This window comes from Phyllobates terribilis, unplaced genomic scaffold (assembly GCF_046119375.1).
Source record: "Phyllobates terribilis strain yellow unplaced genomic scaffold, ASM4611937v1 Scaffold_3__8_contigs__length_932513732, whole genome shotgun sequence".
NCBI lineage: Eukaryota > Metazoa > Chordata > Amphibia > Anura > Dendrobatidae > Phyllobates > Phyllobates terribilis.
The window spans coordinates 242,168,370-242,183,907 of NW_027362763.1; the positions used below are offsets into that span (position 1 = coordinate 242,168,370).

The window sequence follows — 15,538 nt, forward strand, 5'->3', positions numbered from 1 at the left end:
TCCAGCAGCACAAATGACAAGGGCCAGTACAAGTCTATGGGTCAGAGTAAAACACATACAGCACATGGATAATGACCATATGCTGTACGTGTTTAACATTGCAAAGTATAGGAGAAGCTTTGTAATTTCATTCTTGCTTTATCCATACCGGAAAAACACTGATGACCACACTGATCCAAAACACTGATGACACCGGTACTGATTTTTCCGATACCAATTTTATGCGGATGTGTGAAGAGGGCTTAAAATGCATCAGATTGAAAGCTAATCCAGAAACCTTACTCCAGAAGGGACTGCAATGAGATGTGCCAAAAATGCAACATTTTACTGTTTAAACCATGTGGATAAGCAAAGTTGAAAATAACAAATTAAAAAAGGCTTAAAAAACAAAGACAACTTGAAAAGTTTAGAGAATAAGATGCAAATACTAAATCCACTAAAAAGGAGCAAATTACTCCAGAAAAGGGGAAAAACTACAATTATGAATCCGGGCCTTTGCTTCCTTATGTGATGGAGACTTTTTTTGTTTTTCATTTATCCTATAGATCCGAGTAGGGTTACATACTGGTCCAGTGTTAGCTGGAGTTGTTGGAGAGAAGATGCCTAGATATTGTCTGTTTGGGGATACTGTGAATACTGCTTCTAGGATGGAAAGTCATGGTGTTCCCAGTAAGATTCACCTAAGCCCAGATGCCCACAGGTAAACTCCATTCTCTAATTGTTGAATAGCTTCATTTGTTTGCACGTTATAATTCTCTGGGTGGCTGGTTTGTCAGGGTATCTAAATATTAAACATTCATGATAAGAATCATAATAAAACAAAATCTCCAGCAACTAAATTATTGTATATGTCAAATAATTTTGCAAATTGTTTATTTTAAACAAAATATTCTTGATTAAATAATTCAAGCATCCTGTGTATACAGCTTCCATGCACACATATGACCCTCTATGGTATCAGACAACTAACATGCCATGTGCAGTTTGATCCCTCCGGAATACAATACAGATGTTTTTTAATCAAGACTTTTTGTAGAGTTGCTTCACTTTTTTCTTTTAAATACAATGTATCAATAAATATGTGGATTCATTGCACATAGTCTTTATGGTAAATTGTTCAATGGAGGCGTGCTGAACTTGATGAAATCCTCTTACTAGGTGCCAGGTGTCGCATGCCCACCGATCAGATATTGATGGCTTATTCTGAGGATAGGTCATCAATAAAAAAGTAGTAGCCAACTTCTTTAACATACTTCTTTAATTATGCAGGTGACTATGTAATGGTCAGTTTGTAAGTGTCTGTTCACACGAATCAAACGGCGGCACTAAATGACCTCCGATCAATAAATATTTACCGATCAGAGGTCGTTTAATAGCATGTTAATAACAGGCAAATTGCGGTAAATGATGCACACTGAGCGATCTAGCGATCTGTAATAGATTATTTAGTCATTGGCTGCTGTTGTTCTTAGCAGCGCAAATTCTGTTTATACAAGATGATGTGCTTCCAAGAACGATGATTTTTAAGCTGTCTTAAAAATCATTTCACCAAATGAACAAGACTGCAAGATAATTGTGAAACGAGCATTCCTAGGAACGCTTATTCACGATAATGTTTCAGTGTAAATGCACTCTAAGGTGTTATAATTGCCTACACTACGTTATTTGCAGATAATCTCTTTATGTTGCCCAAGTTACACTGTCCTGTTTCACTATATTTATTGCATATGTAATGTTGTAATATGTGGAGCTTTCTTATTTAAGGAGGGTACTGTAGTTTCCCTTAATTAGGCTACATGGCTCCTGGGAGAATTGGCTTTGAGACTGTGTTGCTGCAGGATGCTTCCATGGACTTTCTTTCTGGGAGAAGTCTGGTAGACATTATGCTAGATGCATAGGCTCGCATCACTTGGTGTAGAGTTCTTAGTCATCTAGGTTAACTAGGTGAAAGGAATGGTTTGGGCAAGTTCTGCGGTAAATATTCTGTGGGCTTCAGTGATAAGACATCCTTATTTCATTTCACCATATTTTTGTAAGTCATTAGAGAGGTGGTGAGATAAATGTGTCCTTAGATGCGTAGGTTACAGTAGGAGGCTTCCTGTATTGGTCATATGGCACATAATGAAGAGTCCTGATGCATTGCTGATTGTGAGGGCTTCCGGGATGGAGAGAGGAATGAGTGACGCCTGAGAGTGACACGCCACTAAGACTCTTCAGTAAAATTGGATTTTAGCTACATGGAACATGTAATGGTTTCTACGGAAAAGCAACACTAAAACAGCAAAGACTGTCAGTTTCTGTGTATTTTTGAGACATAATCTGTTTGCATACCTCATTTTGAACTACAAGAACGCCAGCTTGTGAGCTGTGTTACTGTATAATATACCGTGAAACACAGACCTAAGCTAACTCCATGTTGCATGGTCATGGGAAACCGGAGCGTGCCTTCAAGTGTGTAAATGTTTATTGATCTCCAGAGTGTTTCTTAGTGTTCATTCAGGGCCAGCCACACCCAGTGGTGAGCATAACACCCATAGCTGTTGTGCCTGAACAGTAGTACAGTACAATACATTACCTCAGCCACCAAATCTCTTCAGCTACAAGATATCTATGGCCACCAACTACACATGGGTAGCACCATGGATCAGAAATTACAAGTTGTCCATTAAGAGTGTCCATTAGGTGTGGCAAGCTGCAGCCACAGTCAGGCAGGGGCCAGATGTTAGAGCTTGCCTGCATCCATTGTGTATGCGCCCGCAGGCGTAGACTGGAGACCCAGCATTCCCTCTGGGCCTTAGAGACAAGTCAATCAATGTGAGGTACCGGCTGTGTTATGCAAATAGGAGGGTGTGACGGTTCACCAAGCCATAAGCAACGCTAAGGGTACAATAAAGCGCTCTCATTTGCATAGCAAATAAAAGTTGATTTTTATTAACTATAAAGTTAAGCTATACTTGCTGAATATGAATTAAATAGGGGCCCAGTCCTCTATATAAATGTTCAGGCAGTTTAAATATTGTTTTGGGGTGTCAGACTTCCTTTTAGGTCCATTTATACTTCATGATTATCATGAATGAGGGTCCTAGGAAAGCTCGTTAACAATAATCGTGCAGTCTAAATAGGCTGCCGATTACCCTAAAATGATCTTTTTTTGCAGCACAAAAGATTATCGTTCTCGGCAATGCACTGTCCTCGGTAAACAGGACTCACATTGCTGAGAACAATGGCTGCCTATCTGCACTGAATGATCTATTATTGTTCGTATCTGAAGTGAGTAACAAATCACTACCTCAGTGAGTGGCTGACAGAAGTGTATTTTTCATTTTTATAAAAAAAACAGACTACTTTAACATATACAGTGCCTACAAGTAGTATTCAACCCCCTGCAGATTTAGCTGGTTGACACATGCGGAATTAACTTGGCATTGTGACATTTGTACTGTAGATCAGCCTGGAAGTGGGAAATGCACTGCAGCAAATATTGTTTTTGTTTTTTTTAAAACGTTAAAAGTTAATTCAGAGTGTCATTTATTATTCAACCCCTCAAACCACAAGAATTCTGTTTGGTCCCCCTAAAGTATTAAGCAGTAGTTCAGGCACCAAGAATAATGAGCTTCACATGTGTGGATTAAAGATCTCTTTTGCCAGCCTTTTCTGACTATTTAAAACCCTCCCCAAACTTGTGAACAGCACTCAGACATGGTCAACATGGGAAAGACAAAGGAGCATTCCAAGGCCATCAGAGACAAGATCGTGGAGGGTCACAAGGCTGGCAAGGGGTACAAAACCCTTTCCAAGGAGTTGGGCCTACCTGTCACCACTGTTGGGAGCATCATCCGTAAGTGGAAGGCTTATGGAACTACTGTTAGCCTTCCACGGCCTGGACAGCCTTTGAAAGTGTCCTCCCGTGCCGAGGCCAGGCTTGTCCGAAGAGTCAAGGCTAACCCAAGGACAGCAAGGAAGGAGCTCTGGGAAGATCTCATGGCAGTGGGGACATTGGTTTCAGTCAATACCATAAGTAACGTACTCCTCCGCAATGGTCTCCGTTCCAGACGAGCCCGTAAGGTACCTTTACTTTCAAAGCGTCATGTCAAGGCTCGTCTACAGTTTGCTCATGATCACTTGGAGGACTCTGAGACAGACTGGTTCAAGGTTCTATGGTCTGATGAGACCAAGATCGAGATCTTTGGTGCCAACCACACACGTGACGTTTGGAGACTGGATGGCACTGCATACGACCCCAAGAATACCATCCCTACAGTCAAGCATGGTGGTGGCAGCATCATGCTGTGGGGCTGTTTCTCAGCCAATGGGGCCTGGCCATCTGGTCCGCATCCATGGGAAGATGGATAGCACGGCCTGCCTGGAGATTTTGGCCAAGAACCTCCGCTCCTCCATCAAGGATCTTAAGATGGGTCGTAATTTCATCTTCCAACAAGACAACGACCCAAAGCACACAGCCAAGAAAACCAAGGCCTGGTTCAAGAGGGAAAAAGTCAAGGTGTTGGAGTGGCCTAGTCAGTCTCCTGACCTTAACCCAATTGAAAACTTGTGGAAGGAGCTCAAGAATAAAGTCCACATGAGACACCCAAAGAACCTAGATAACTTGGAGAAGATCTGCATGGAGGAGTGGGCCAAGATAACTCCACAGACCTGTGCCGGCCTGATCAGGTCTTATAAAAGACAATTATTAGCTGTAATTGCAAACAAGGGTTATTCCACAAAATATTAAACATAGGGGTTGTATAATAATTGACCCACACTTTTATGTTTAAAATTTAATAAAATTCAACTGAGCAACATAACTTTTTGGTTTGTAAGATTTATGCTTCTGTTCATAAAACCTACTCTCGTTTGCAGTTTGAAGGCTCTAACTTATTTGCATCTTATCAAACCAGCTAAATCTGCAGGGGGTTGAATACTACTTGTAGGCACTGTATCTCACATCCCCCTTGACAAAGAGCCAGATAGACCTACAAGATTGGAGGTGTACTTCGAATGAAGCGCAGGTGGGAATTACAATTACTGACAGATTTCGAGATCATCTGGCAATGTCAGAGGCTAAGACTTTAGCATTTTCATTATTGCCCTATAAAAGTGAACATGACAGAGGCGGATATTTATATGTTTACACTTCAGAGCTCCATTTATGCTTCCTGGCTGAAAAATGAAAACCCAGGAGAAATGTTTTATAAAGGAAAAATTCTGCGTGAGGTTTATTCTTTCTATTGTTAAGACATCATGCCCCAGAGAAGCTCATAAATAATCTTTCCTTGTCTTATCTATTTCTTATTGAGATGTCTTAAAGATAAAGAATTTGAAATCGCTGCACGGGGAGAAATCGATGTAAAAGGAAAAGGCAAAATGTGCACGTACTTCCTGGTGAGAAATTTAACTGCTCAAGAAAATGAGATTTTAGGAAGACCAGCGAAGGAAACTGATTCAGGAAGGGAGTCTTCACAGTCTATACATGATGATCTCAGCAAGGGCAGCTTACAAATGACATGTCCTCAAGGTAAAATTGCAGTGTATGACCACTTACAGTTCAAATATCCAATCTACAGATCAACTATAATATTTGATATTCTTGCACAGCGACGCAAGAAGAATTTATCCAGAATGCATGCCCTCCAATTCCAATGCACTATGATGATAGTCTACTCTTCATGGACACCGGGGGGCACAACGATCTGTCGCGTAAGTATTGTTTCAGCATTATAGTTACAATGTAAAACAGTAGTTGCTCAATGTGTTTTCTTTAGGGCTTTGAATTCTGTGCACAAAAATACCCTGGTAGAACCATAGCTGTAATTGAGCCATTTATGGAATGGTAAGTAATAATGATGTATATGGCACATCAGAAATAATATCAAAAACTCGGCATTTATATATTGCTTCAATAACTTTAATTGATTTTGCAGTTCATAAGCAACTAATGTAACGTTTCGGTCATGTTTTTGACCTTCATCAGACAATCAAATTGCAGATGTGGCAGGAAAATTGCATGGTTAAGCAAGGCTAGGAATTGTGCGATAAACTACCTCTTTAAAGGCACCTTCTTGAAGCAATACAAGAGTGCTGAGTTCTTTATATTTTTACTGTATGGTGTAAGATCCTACTTGAGCACACTCTTCTGAAAGTGCTCTTCCCGTAATGCTGGCACATAAGTAAAACTTTGACTGTTACTAGCTTACTGGAAGTTAAAGGAGTTTTCCCACGAACAAAGCATTTTAATTAATTGATCTTGGAATAATAATAAGTTCCACAATTGGATGTGTTAAAAAAATGTTCCTGTGCTGAGATAATCTTATAAATGTGCCCCTGCTGTGTACTGTGTAATGGCTGTGTCTGACCGTGCAGGAACATGGTCTGATCATACCACAGCTCCTGGGCAGGGGAGGAAGGAAAAGAGAGTATACAGACAGGACAGCAGGGGATCACAGCTGATTGATCCAAGGGTGAGAGCAAGACAACACCACTCTCTTCCTGATGCCTCAGTTCTAAGTTGTGTTGACATGGCATACTGTGACCACCAAGCTTTGTGCCATAGACTGTAAACGCTAAGCTGTGCGCAAGAAACATCACAGAAAAAAGGCAGCCATATTTACCAACACCAGGTCACAATACTAATACATTACGGGATGCAGCAGACCGATGGTAAAGATGGAGGCAGCATAGGTGCAGAATACTGATGAAACAACCACTCACACACCTACCATTCACGGAGGGGGTGGTTGCTTAGTTCCCCCAGCCAATACTAAAGAGCCTGGCTACACCTTGCAAAAGATGAAAAAATGTGCAACAAAAATGAGGATGAAAAAGATGTAAAAAATGTATGAGGTATGGGTCAAAATTTTGGTCAAACTATGCAAACTCGCAATTCACAAAGCTTAGTGCAATCGCCTTGAACCAACAATCTTTGTGTCTGTTCAGGTATAAAGTTATCTTAGTTTGCACCAAGTCCATGTGTGTGACTGGGTCTGTACCCCGATCCTCTTACAATCTAAGGTGGTTGCTGACATTCCTCACACAATGCATATAGTCATACACGTTCATTGTAGAAATTGTAATGTCATCATTAGTCTATTGCTGCATGTAATAATTAGGAAATACTCTTAAATTTGTAATCAGAAAATAATTTATTGTTTATACCAGGATTTTAGTTAAATATATTTTTTATTGTGTTTTTTCAATTCTCTATATGAATATGTATATTAAAAAACATCTTGCAATTTTCACTCTAGCTCTTAGGCCTAATATTAGACTCATACTACTGACTGTTCTTTTCAGCTGCCACAAAGACTTAAGCAGCTTGGCTCAGACCCTATAGAGCTGTACAGAAATATTTTCTGCTTATGCACTGATTTGTACAAAGGTCATTGTGAAAGGAAGGGGAGGAGGTGAGCTGTAAATATATTGACTATAGAGATATTATTACTTTTCATTGAAATCCTGCCTGTGATGATAATAAGACTACTGAAAAGTCAACTGTTCAGAAAAGGAAATATGAGTCTAGTATTAAGCCTAGTGGCAAGTTTGAGAATCGGAAGATTCTGATTTTCTTTTATATACTGAAGATAGTGATATGGAAAATTGAAAAACATTATCAAAAATGTTTAAATAATAGTTAATAATAGACCTAGTTTAAGTAATAGATCATTTTTGATGACACATTTCATTTAAGGCTTTGTTCACATTTGTATTGAAGCCCCTGTCTAAAATTCTGCCATCTTTAATAGGAAGATTAGAGCTACGTGCATCAATGTCTTCCCAACAAAATAAAGGACACCATGACAGCTAGTCCTTGCTATATGTCATTTTATATATTATCTGAAATTACAGATTATCAGTAAGTTCCCTTCCTATTATTTCAACTGCTTTTCTCAACATAAAAATGCTACTCATCTTCAAGAAAAGAATAATACACGATGAGGCAGATTTATCCAATAATCTAAAAGAAAAATAGTCTTTGTTGCCCTTAGCAACCAACCACAGCACAGTTTTCATTTTCAATAACAGAATACGAAATGAAAGCTCCACTGTGATTGGTTACTGTGACGACAAATACAGTTTTTCTTTTAGACAGTTCTAAATGTTTTTTTTTTTGCTTTCCCTATAATGTATTAAAAAAAAACTAAAAAATCATGGAGTGATTGGGATCAGCTCCAGTCTCAGCAGGTGGATGTCAGCTGGGTATGAAGCAGACTCAACCTTACACAGCCCCATGCTCCCTACTCACGTCCATTGTGCATATGGAGGAGCTGGAGAATGAGCCAGAGTAATATTTCAGCATTTCATTCTAATGCACTCTGTGTATTGTATTCTAGGAAAAATATGTCATACAAAGGACTATGGGAAAGTCCAAAATGGCCGTCGGGTTGAAGATGATTTTATGAAAAATTCAAGAGATAAACTGGAATCTGATAACGCTCATGTCAGATCGCACTTCTGTGTTCTCATTTAATATCTATTTGAAGTGGTTTTCCAGGACTTTAATATTAAAGTCTTAATCCTAAAAGAGGCCAGGGGTTATGGCACCCATTCTTCATTCACGGGAATGTAACTAAGCTTGGCTGCTACATATTGTTTGGAGCGGTGCCTAGTAAATAATGTAGGGAACCCTTAATCAGCTAATTGTTGGGGAGGTGACAGGAGTTGGACCTTTAATGATTTCATATTGATTGCCTATTCTAAGGATGGCGCATCAATATCAAAGTCCCGGAAAACCCCTTAATTTATTTAATCACTCTTTGGCATACTGTAATATACTGTTAAATATGCAATACATTTTATTGGGGATTCCCTTTCTTGGGGTCTAGAAGCAATGATACCTCGCGAAACAAATTCTACCCTGACTCTACCAGTTCAGCACCACCAGTATAAACTCCTAAGAACACAAAGAATGTACTTTATATTCCATGTACGTAGATTGAATACTATTAATTCTGACCAAAGCAATTATTTGTTTTCATGTGTTTTGATTTTTCTTACATACAGTAAGTTTGCTCACGTAACGTATGTGCACCTGAATTACAGGTGGTCTGTATAAAAAAGGTTATCAATGTGAACTGAACAATTGCAAAATCCTTGCTTCAGTAGTGCAAGACTAAAATATTTCAACGGAGTTCTAAATAGTATGAAACCATTTCACAAATGACATAAAATTGGATGATATATGTGTAGTAAAGGCACTATGAATATTCCCTGAACATAGGTTAGCCTCTATGGCTATGGTCATGCTGCATTTAGTGTGTACAGTCAGTGTTTGCTCAAAGAAAGGCTCCCAATATTCGAGCAGAGTGCATTCATAGGGTATAATGGGATGGACATTTACAAAGAGTACTTGGCATAGAGTAAGCCTGACTGATTGTTGCATTCTTGCATTTTTATGCAGAAGAATGTCACAAAAAAAACTAAGCAGTGTATGTTTTTTGAGATGACGCTCTATGAACATCAGTTGCATTAGTTGGAACTTTGCATTCTACATGTGCTGTGAGATTTACCCAGTTAAGCACTGACATACTGTACACATTAAATGCAATGGGAACACAATAGATCTTAAGTGTCACTGCTACCCTATGCCCTATCATTTCAGCACTGATATAGAACTTGTATATTAGAAAGAAACACCCTATCCTAATTCCATCTTTTTTTTGTATTGCTTTAAAGGGAATCTGTCAATTCATTCACCTCCCCCACCCAACCACCTCTCAATCTTGTGTAGGTTATAAGAAGACAAGTGAATCCATATATTTATAGGGGTTGTCTGGCCTTAGGGTACAAGTCTGCAATCACTCTATGTTGACTGCAGACTTGTGAATCCTCACAGTGCATGCACTGCTCGCTGTCCGGATTCTCTGATGCCGGGGCCGGGAGCAGTGGGCACGTGAAATGTGCAATTTGTATACACATGGTCATGAGCCGAATAGACGGACGCGTTTAGTTAGAATTGCAGTCTCATGGTCGTCCGCTCCTGACGCCGGCACTGGAAAAGCACATAGAGTGACTATAGACTTGTACCCCAAAGCCGGACAACCCCTTTAATAACCAAAACCACTGCTTTGTTATAAAGTAACGTACTTTAGAACGGATATGCAAATGAGTCTGCAAGTGCTCTGGGTGAAACAGAGCACTTCAACTACCACAGCCCCCAGCTCCAATCTCAACTTAACTCTGCCCTTCATTAGGTGATGAACATACCATACCGCTGCAGTACTAAATAACAATCACTTAGTGGAGGGCGGATTTAGTCTGAGAATGGAGCTGAGATCCGAGGCAGTGGAAGTGCTTTATCCCGCCCAGAGCACTTGAATTTCACTTCTAAAGTCAATTTCTCTGTAGCAGATTTTGTTATTAGAGATAGGTGCTTATAACCTTACACACGTAATCAGTGTGGGGAGGTAGAATGATCCGTTAAATTTGTGTTATGTTAATATGACATGTTTATTCCATCATATCTTCTAAAGTTGCGGTGCCAATTTTTTGTCTTCCAGTAGCAGAAGCATGAGCCCCTTTGTTTCAGAAACACTTGACAGCTTTTCCATGATGTACAGTATATCAGAATGTAATTTTGCCATTCATTGCCTGTAGCACTTTTGAATTAATGACAAAAGTCAATGTGCCGTGATTTGGAGATCTTTGCCTTATTAGTATATTACGGCCAGTCTAATGTAGGAACTAGTGATGAGCGAGTATGTTCTGTTAACCCTTTTGGCGAGCATGCATGTTTGACAGCTTTAATACATGTGAGGAATGCCTAAGAAACAGGCATTCCTCACATGTATTAAAGCTGTCAAACAGTCTCAAATCATGTGCACGGCGTGACTAAAACATAACACCCGAGCACGCTGAAGATACTCGGAAAACACCCGAGCATGCTCGTAAATCTCAAGTAACGAGCATGCTCGCTCATCACTAGTAGGAACCCATTGACTAATTTGTTTCATCTTACTTTCAGTACTGTCTTCTGTACAGTGAGACAACATAAGAAAAAAAAATAAGAAAAATATCTACTTTGTCTTCCACCTAATTTGATAGTGTTTTATACACATTAGTGGAATTTGTCTCTAACATTGTAGTATGTTGTTCTAGTATCTAGTTTAGCTTATGTGTTGAGCAGATTATTGGAAACATGAGAGAAGTACCGGACTTCAGCCAGTATTTTCTGAAAAATGGTTTATTTACAGAAATGAAATGGAAATATCTGTATTGTTACAAAGAGAAAAATCCCAGTCGCTCCTTAGGTAGTTGTAGGTGTACTTAAAGGGAACCTGTCACCTGAATCATGCAGCCCAAACTGCAAGCAGCATGAATCAGATCCTGGCTGCATGATTGCTGACAGATACATTCTGCATTTCAGAGGGAATATACTTCCAAGATCCAATCGAGGATCATAAAAGAAGATGAGATTCGTCCGGCTATATCCCTGCTGGCTCTTCCCTGTTCTGCTTTATTTAATTGACAGGCCTTTCACTATGGAAAAGACCTGTCAATCAACTAGAACAGTGCTGGGAGAAACTGTCTGGGGGCAGACCCGGACTAGTCTCATCTCCAGCTATGGTCCCCACCAAGATCTTTAAAGTATATTTTTTCTGAAATGCAGAGAAAAATATACAAGGCTGCCATTGTGCATCCAGGGCCTGATTAATGTCGACTGCAGTTTGGGCAGCATAAATCAGGTGACAGGTATTTTTTAAGATGTAGCGTGGACAGAAATGATGTTTTCCATACTTCTGCTGAAAAGGGTTGCCAGTACTTTTAAAAATGTGCCAATGTGTTTTAATGATAAATAGAAGCTTCTTTCTAATTACCTCCTGGTGCTGTTTCTGCCTGTGAGCGGCGCTATTGGTGGCCACTCACAGGCAGCATGTGACCCCCGTCTGACGTCACTTCAAGTGAAGTGTGACTCAGCGCTGGGGTCCCCGTGGTGGCTGCTGGGTGGCATTATTCCCTGCCTCACACCCAGCATCCACCGTTCGCTTTCCCAATGAATGGGGACATGGAGAGCATTCTGCGGATGCCGGGTGTGACGCGCGGGGTAACACCACCCACAACCCACCAGCCACCGGTGGAACGCGGAAGAGGGACCCTCGGCTGCAGCCTGGACTTGTCGTGACGTCAGTGGATGTCACAGCCGGCTGCAGCCGGGGGTTATGTGCTGCCTGTGAGCGGCCAGCGATAGCGCCGCTCACAGGCAGAAACAGCACCAGGAGGTAATTAGAAAGAAGCTTCTATTTATCATTAAAACACATTGGCATATTGTTAAAAGTACTGGACAACCCCTTTACGTTTTGAAAACGTCTCTTATGTCTGCGGAGCAGATGGTCCCCTTCTGCAGAAATAACTCGCTCATGAAATGTCCTCACAATTCGGTTTCCACTCGCCTCTCACAGCAGGCAGTCTCACAGACACATAGTGAGAATTGGCAGCTGCATCTCCATCCTCTCCATTCTATATTTACTGTATATGTTTGATTGTTCAGAGGAATCACAGTGAAGGAAAAAGGCTGAGATGGAGCACAGTCATTAAAGCACCACTCAGGGGCGGTCATATCAGTTGTGCAGCCTGTGTAGCCACACAGGGGCCCAAGAGGAAGGGAGGCCCATTTCCACTTCCAAAACAGGTGGAATTATGCATTATGACGAGCTATTGGACTGAAAAAGACCAGAACAGTACAGGGAGAAGAGCTTCTACTGCTCTTGCACAAGTGCCCTCTTCTGTCTGTATCCGCCACTGGCACCATTTCAATGTTTTTTTTATTTTAGCACTGGAGTGGTGCTGCTAATATAAGTTCCCAGACCCTAGTATCATACTTACCAGCTGCTGTCTTCAGGTCTTCCTGGCGCCAGCTGCTGTCTTCAGCTCTTTCCAGCGTCGCTCCGGTCCCACACCATCTTGTGACCACAATTTCTGCCTGACCAGAAGTCAGAAGTAATGGTCACAAGCTATCCATGTAAGTTGTGATTTTCGCATTGCACTAGCAAACAATGGTCACAAACTGCTGGAGACCAAAGAGAGCGGCGCTGGGAACAGCTGAAGACGACGAATAGTAAGTATAGGACTAGGGGCAGGGAACTTAGATTAGAAGCACCACTCCAGCGCTGCAATAAAAAACAAAACAAAACACTGGAGTGGTGCTTTAAAGCAATAGGTGTGCTTCAGTAAAATAAATTTAGGCTCTTCTTTTTGCTGGAACATCTGCTATTAAACATTGTGCAATTCATGAATTGTTGCCATTTTAAGTACCTATCTATTTAATACACTTTGACAGTTTAATTAGACATTGATATATCTACAGAGAAACAACCAGATAACATATTAGCAGTATCAGAGAGTCAGACAGCCAGAGCATGGATAATGTCCTTTAATTGACGTGTCGATAGGCTTCTTCTGTGCCGCTAATTTACATTTAGTTCCATTTCCTCTTATGGTCCTGCAGTGAGACACATCAGCTACTGTCAATAATGAAAATGCTGAACATGAATACGTATTTAATGGGATCGATATTATTTTCTTATTGGTGGAGGAAATGCCTGTATGTGCCCGCTGTGAGCCGGGGGTAGTGTGAGATAACAGCTGGTGGAGGAGATTACTAATTACAGGTCTCCTTGGCACTAAAGACTTGCTCCGAGAGGATGACAGCTCTGAAATGGCTTTTCACTATTTCTGTGTTTATTGTGTGTGGACATATTGAATAAAACATTGCATGCATCGAGATTTAACCTTCAAATATCCGCTCAGCAGGTTGACAGCAAAATATGCGAATTATCATTTTGAGATTGACCCAACATATGGTTTTCAGTCACGAATGTAAACACTGCAAGAACTTCAAGGAATATAAACAGCTGAAAATTATTCAGAATTTCCCAGGTTAGACCTGAAATGGAAGTACAGTCAAGGTTGAGATACAAGGCCTTAAGGGGCATTCAAGGAACCGCTGATCAGTAAAAGTTTTCCAATTGGCGGTCGTATCGTGCCACCGGTTAGTCTGTATGGATAGACCTTTAGATAAAACTATACCACAGAGTACTGTAAGAAGAAGTGTTGTTCTCATATTCTATGTTATTCTACTTTACAATGATTACTATTAATTTTCATGTCATAAATCTCAGCCCCCCTAAAACTGTAGTTACTGAGGGTCCCAAAAAGCAAACAACAGTAAGGGGTGTATACTGGTAGAATAAAACCCTTGGTGGCCACATGTATTGGTGTTGTGATTCACACACAAGATCTTCATAAAGCTCTTACTGGATCCAGTAAACAAAAAATGGATCCATTACAAATGAAAGACAAACAAATGGCTGGTTAACGGATCCGTTTTCCATAGACTTCAATGTTAAAAACCGGATTCAGCAGAGATCAGTTATTTAAAAAACGGACTAAAAAGTTGTATTTGCACAACTTTTTTGCCAACGAATTGCTGCTGAATCCGTTCTAACTGATCAAGATTGGACATGTGAACATAACCTAATAACTGGGATAAGTTCCTCATCAGTGGACACTACATGGTGAGTCTGTGCAGAGCTACATTTTTCCATCTGGCTGTCGCTGGAGCTAAAAACAACTGATCAGTGGGGGTGCTGAATATTGGACTCCCACTGATCTGATCCCAAGGATAGGTCATCAATATCATCAGACCGGACAACCTCTTTAAGTATGAGACTCCAGGTAAATAAGATTTTGAGAGATGGAAAATCAACCCCCAACACACACAAAGAATACTCTGGATTTCCTGCAATTCCTTTTCCTGTGTTCCAACTTTGAGGTTTGGTAAAATGAAGTTTTTAAAGGGAACTTGACTTCTTGCCCAGGTCCCACAAACCGACACCATGTGTTTTTTACTATGTGAAATGTAAAAAATAATTATCTCACTGTTCTCATGCGTGATCATTTTGTATTTGGAGCTTACAGGACGTGTAGATATTCTTCATGCACTTTATTTCGACTGTAAGCGTTATATGATATATAGACAATGTCTTGTCATTTATTTCCGTGTTCGTTCAGAACAGTTGATATATTTGTAATAATGAGTGATTTTATATGTTATATGTATGTGTTTCTATGTCTGAACAATTTCTTGTACAGTACGTCTTTGAATCTGTGTTTACTTGTCTGGTATCCAAAAGTACGTAGTTCATGGACATTTAGGTTTGATAGGATCATCTTTTTAACAATTCTGCTCATAGGCTTTATAGACTCTAACAAATGATCCTTATAAAATGTGACAGTTTTTGCGATAGCCCCATTAGCAAACTTAGCTAGCTATCATTACCCATATTAAATTAAGCAATAATCATCATCCATAGAAAATAATTATCGAGATGCCCATTAAATGTTTCAATTAGTAAAACATATTTCCATCAGTTGGACCTGACCATTTAGTTACCATTGATGCAGTAATTATCCATAAAAACCTCTATTCGTAAGCTACAGTAAACCCATCATACAGAACATTTTTTTGAATGCACTGATTTTATGGAAAGGGCAAAGAATAGGGCACAGTATCTGTATAGTGGCACACAGAGTACCGATAAGCTTG

General features: G+C 40.1%; 1 protein-coding gene across 1 annotated transcript in view; it reads left to right on the forward strand.

Moving 5' to 3' along the window:
- Positions 1-11,765, forward strand: part of LOC141259151 (guanylate cyclase soluble subunit beta-2-like) — a 168,902-nt gene extending 157,137 nt beyond the window's left edge. Inside the window, exons 13-16 of the mRNA XM_073674688.1 lie at positions 546-700; positions 5,298-5,515; positions 5,596-5,697; positions 8,328-11,765. Of these exons, the coding sequence (XP_073530789.1) occupies positions 546-700; positions 5,298-5,515; positions 5,596-5,697; positions 8,328-8,464 (612 nt within the window). The 3' untranslated portion in view covers positions 8,465-11,765. The remainder of the gene's footprint in view (positions 1-545; positions 701-5,297; positions 5,516-5,595; positions 5,698-8,327) is intronic.
- Positions 11,766-15,538: the final 3,773 nt, after the last annotated feature.